This window comes from Amphiura filiformis, chromosome 18 (assembly GCF_039555335.1).
Source record: "Amphiura filiformis chromosome 18, Afil_fr2py, whole genome shotgun sequence".
Taxonomy (NCBI): Eukaryota; Metazoa; Echinodermata; class Ophiuroidea; order Amphilepidida; family Amphiuridae; genus Amphiura; species Amphiura filiformis.
Genome location: NC_092645.1, coordinates 16,239,720 through 16,245,494, shown reverse-complemented (window position 1 = coordinate 16,245,494; position 5,775 = coordinate 16,239,720). Strand labels below are relative to the sequence as shown.

Below are 5,775 nucleotides of genomic sequence, written 5' to 3'. Positions count from 1 at the left end.
TGCCCTCTCAAGAATAACTACTCTCTGGTCTGTGCCTCGGGCCAGACTGTATGTGGCTATCACGATGTTTGTTTGGATCGCCCGACACAAATTGGCTGTGTAGGAGACTAGGTCTGTGCAAACAAATTAACGACTTTATAGCGAACGCGAGTGTTTCAAAAAGCAGCACAAAAGCAAACAAAAATACACCCATTGCCCGCTATTTACCGCACGAAATGAACGACTCTAATCATGTACCGCACGAAATGAACGACTCTAATCAGCTGCGGCAATTCCCCAATGGTGGATAGGCCTATACTATACACGTATTCTTATTCGTGCATTTGACGGACTTGGGTGTTTTTGTTTTTGTTAAATATCTCCTCTCCTGAACACATATTATTATAGAAAATCTATCTACTTCTTTATTCGATTACATACTATATACCTTGCAACTTTCAATCTACACAGTGGCTAGATAAACCCTTAAACGTGCGAACAAATATTGCAAAACAAAATTAAAGTATGGCTCTCCGCCTATGGCTCCGCCCATACAACTATGGCTCCGCCCATACAATAAGTGAAAAGCTCACTCTCCAAACTCATGGCCCTTAAATCATACCTTGAACACTCTTTCAGTGATTGATTTTCACTCTTTAAGGAGTAGTTTTAACTCTTTTAGGAGTGATTTTCACTCCCTTTTGGAGAATGAGTTTTTCACTCTTTTACATTAAGAGAGTAAAAATCATTTCTAGCTTTAAGAATGCTTAGTGAAATACATGTAGTGTCACAAATTGACAGGAAAAACAAGGGTTTACCTTTCATGACAAATGATTCTTTTGGTCTTCACTCTTTCATGATTTGTATTAATGTAGTCCATTAACAAATTTCTCACATGATGCCATGAAATAGTCCACTCATTTTAAAAGTTCACCTGCAAAAACACACTGTTGCAAGCCAATAGCCCAATATAAAAAAAACAGGTGTTAGAGTTATACACATGTAGGCTACATCTATTTGATAATGTCCATGTCCTTTACACCACAGATCAGGTAGGTAGTCCACTTGGTTCCTTTACCCATCAGATCCCAGGTAGTTCAACTTGAGTGTCTCTCATCCAAGCTATACCATGTAGTTGCAAATTTCTCTTCCTGTAAAAAGGATATAAAACAAACAAAGAAACATTGTGAGAACAGGGCTCTTGAGAGAAAAACAAGTGAGTATGACAATGTGTGGCTTTTGAATGGGATTTAGCGGCATATCCTCATAATCACTTTTGTACTGAACACTAAAGTACCTCCGGGATGCTGACAACACAACTGAATTTGATGTCTCATTTTCTTACAGATCTTGATGATAATTAAAATTCAAGGCAGCATCAAATCGCAACATGTAACACGAAAACACAACATTTTGAAATTTGTGGCAGGGACAAGAGTGATTCTTTAATGTTTAAAGATCCACAAAACTGTGTTTGCCAACGAACGAGCACATAAGTATCAGGAACCATTTGACGCAAATGAGCGTAGGAAGATCACAAACATGCGAAACTGTGTATGCCGCGAATGAGTGCAGATGGATCGCAATCTTGTGAAAGATCAGCAAACCCTCATATGAAAACCATGTGGCCGTACTCGGTATCCAATTGATACTACATTCAAAATACACAAACACACTACGGTACACACTGAGTGCTGTTCTGTAATTATAATACACTAGTAAGAGAAATAATTATGTATTCCCCTGGGTTGGTGAATTCGCAAAATTTGCCAGATGCCAAAACTCACTTGCTCCCCCCCCCCTCCTTTGGCTGTGCCAACAAATCTTTGCCCCCCCTTTTGACATGCCAAAAAACTTTTGCCCCTTCCCCCTTTTGGCATACGATTCCAAAAATCTCTTCTCCGGGGTACACAAAACTCACCCCTAAGGAAGAAGAAGAAAAGATGCACACACTGACAAGCCAAGGTGAAAAATGTAAATAATCCCCCAATAAGGCTTGCTTGAGAAGTCTAGCCACAAATTTGCTCACCGATAGCTTCACATTCGAGGCTAAAGACCATTGCATTCACTTCGGATTCGCTGAAGCATGACACTGTAAAGCAATGGAAGTTCAGAAGTAAACACAGTCGATCACGACGGGTAATCATATCAAAAATATTGCTAACAAAGATTTAGATTGTTCCGGGGATTGTTCAAAATAGGCATATACTCGAAAGATACAGTTGACTAACCCTCATCTTTTGTAATAAATGTCAACGCTGTCTCAGCCTGACCTAAAAACGAAAGCAACGTACCGGTACTCTAGCATCGAATGCGTAATCGTGTGCAAATTCCTCTGAGTTCTCTATGAGAAACATCCCACTGTAGCATTGCGTTCTTTATCATATGAGTGTCTATGGTGGGAATTTGTTGTGTACATTTCCCTGATAGCGAACAGGCACACAAATTCAATTCTCGCTATTCACAATTTAGTTTGTCAAAATAGAGGTTACACGCGAATCGATATGTATCATAATACTTAATGTGATTTGAAATGTGCACAATTAATTTACCATCTATCGATTTGCGTGTAATACCGTTATATTGACAAACTAAAAATATTTTCACGTGTTCCTATGTAATAGTATGGTAATATTTGTATTGCGCGGACTTGGATGTCTACCTTTTCCCATGATACATCACGAGTACATCTCAAACCGCTGGCGGCGCTCTTATTGTGAATAGCGAGAATTACTGCGGGTAAAACCTTCCTGCAGTTCGCTGTGCCATGTTGGCTCTCAATCTCCAACCATGCTGTATGGATCATACTTACTGGGGACCATCACGATCTTCCGCTACGTGTTTCAGGGCTATTTATTGTCCAACCTTTTAGTGGAGAGTCTTGTTCCGTTAAAAAAAATGTCAGTGATAACAGTCGATGTCTGCTGACTAAACTCAAGTTGGACGTGGATAACTGGAGTTCTCAAGTAAAATAAGGCAGCAACTATTGTTGGAAACAGTTCGGCAACTTTACAATTTTCTTTTATTCAGTCAGTCATCGCATTGGGAGGCTAGTCCTGACTCTCAATCCATACAATACTTCAAACCAATGTAAGCTTGTCCCAGCAGCTTGTGAATGTGACTAGCCAAGCCCAAGGGCCCCATGATTTCCACATGATTTAACCCTAGCCTATATCCAGTATCCGTGGTTCAAAACCAAGCATCAAAACATGCTTCTACATCCTTCAGTTTGATAATCACTCTTTACAGATACTAACGAGGTTGATTTACGTTGATTCCACACAGAATAACGTAGTTTCAATTGTTTAAAAGATCGCTTTGACGTATAACTGCCGAATTCGACACCCGTGTCATTTCGCAAATTCACAAAGAAAACACTGCATATGAATCATTGGCAGTTCCGTTTATACTAATTTTCAATGTGTACGTAACTTGATAACATAAAATTCATTTTGCGCATATTCGTTTGCAGCTCACATATCTAAAAAGTACTAAAACATACTCACGTTTCTGAAACTGATGTTCACCACGAACGTTTGTTTATATTCTTCCTGCACAATCTGCCTCGCCTTCAGTTTTCCGTTCCGCTAAATTGGAGTTAGCCGAGCCATCAACGCCATCAACGGCGAAAAGGTGCCAATTATAAGAATCGTCTATACCGCCTGTATTAAGTGCGATCATAGACTTTTTATGACCATTTATTGAATACTTTACCTCGAGTTCTGAATGCGTTCATTATAATTAATAACAGAATTTTTTTATTTATCAAAATTCGACTATGGCAGATCCCCCTAAATTGTAATACTTCCGACGCCATTGACACCCTCACTTTTTAGATTCTTTAGTGCCCCTGGGAAAATTGGGGACAAAATTCATAATTTCAGTCGGTTGTAATGTGACGTCTCCTATGCCTAGCAACCTGATCATATAGGCCTACAATATAATCATGATGTGTTTGATATTCCCCTCGTGTTGAAGCGATGCTAAATCCACGTAATGAGCTCTCAGCTTGATGTTCCTTGATCTCTATTGGCGACGCAGGAACCAATACATTTATTACGCGAAGACATACTGGCTTTTCATTCTTCTCAAAATCTTGGATAATCTGAAGGTAATCTGCAGCTGCTTTGGATCTGGGAAATCCAAGTATTTCTACAAGCTCAGATGAGATATTTTGTGGCTGATGGATTTGAAGCGAATCATTTTGATCTAATAATTGAGGGACAGGTGCAGCTATTGATCTCATCTCTTCTCTATCCGCTTGCCGCAGAGCCGTATGAAGTGCGTCTTTCATTTTAGCAGTATTATGGGTCGCCATGACATGGAATATCTTCTTGAATGGAAGGTTACCAGCAGATGTTACGATGACACCACGTCTCACGAGACGATTTTCCTTAGCCTTTTCGTCCTCAAATTCGGCAAGAATTCTTTCGCCAGCTGCAGCAAAAACGCCATTAGCATCGCGCAGGAGTTCCTCAGGGTACACAAAGTTGATAATTGCATCGACGTCTTGCTCTTTGATGTCACCTTGGAGGTATTTAATCAAACAGTGTTCCCCTTCAATTTCCATCTTGTTGGTAAAGACTTTGCACGTCCTGCGAAAGATACAATTATTTCTAAAGAATAATTATTTTGTCGTAATGAAAATATAGGGGGTGGGGGAGGCAAATGCCCCCTTGCTGCCACTGCACTGCTAATAATAACAAAATATGGCGACGTTGCGCACATAATGAATAATTTGCGATTGTAAGGTGGCCCAAGCCAAGCGTGATTCAATACGCACGGGATCTTGTGAAAATCATAGTCTTAACTGCGTATTGGGAAGTGCGTTTTTCTGCAACATGCAGTTTAATGAGAGACATATTCATGCAACATGCAGTTTAATGAGAGACATATTCATGCAACACTTAGTATTTTGGGAGACATTTTCATACGTTTGATTTCAGTCTTAAATTTGATTAATTGCTTAACTCGCTGGGTAAGGAATCGGTTAACTTGTGTACATATTTTACTTCATATTGACTTCCTAAGAATCTGCACGTAATTTGCATGTTCCTGTAATTTCATGTGATTCTCTATTTTCATTTCATTAGTTCATTACATTGCACTGTGCTATTATCAACAATGTTTTGTAACCGGTTTTATTTCGCGCGATTCTCATCAAGCTTATCCTATAATTATCAGAGTGGAAATTGTGCTTAGCAGTTTGTCCCATAACCACATTTTTAGTTTTCTATTTCAACGGATACAATAGCAATTTCATCATGAACATGATGAAGAAAGCAAAAAAAAAAAATTCAATGAACAAATGCAATATTTTGCTGTTTTTCCATAGAAATTTTAACCTCCCTTTTTATTTCATATTGTTTTTCAGCGAATAGCCTGTGAAAATACAAAATATCAAAATATTAGGAAACGAATTCTACCACGCTTGGGCCCCTTGACAAAAATTATTAACACACTACATATGACCCCCCCCCCAAAAAAAAACACACCAAAAAACCCACCGTTACATGTATTAATATCACTTTTTCAATATGTATGATAAATGGAGTCAAGTAAAACCAAACCGATAACACTAAGTTTCAGGTCATTAGTCCCTTTGATTTACTTACCAAAGAGCTCCAAAGGTAACTCAAATGCAGCACTTTGTAAATTACGATATTTTGGTACCGTACTTCAAAGGAGAAACTAGCGATTGGAAGATTTGCAAATCATCACACAAGTCAAATGTACCTCAAATAAGCCAATACCAATTTTGCTTCTTGATAATGAGCAGGCCTGAAAAATCACCGG

The 5,775-nt window shown here is 38.9% G+C and overlaps 1 protein-coding gene across 1 annotated transcript; it reads right to left on the bottom strand.

Moving 5' to 3' along the window:
- Nucleotides 1-3,668: 3,668 nt before the first annotated feature.
- Nucleotides 3,669-5,775, bottom strand: LOC140139385 (uncharacterized protein TM_0508-like). Its single transcript, XM_072161154.1, has 2 exons — nt 5,595-5,775; nt 3,669-4,574 (listed from the first exon to the last, which is right to left on the bottom strand). The coding sequence occupies exon 2, from the start codon at nt 4,547-4,549 to the stop codon at nt 3,860-3,862; it is 690 nt and encodes a 229-aa protein (XP_072017255.1). The 5' UTR covers nt 4,550-4,574; nt 5,595-5,775; the 3' UTR covers nt 3,669-3,859.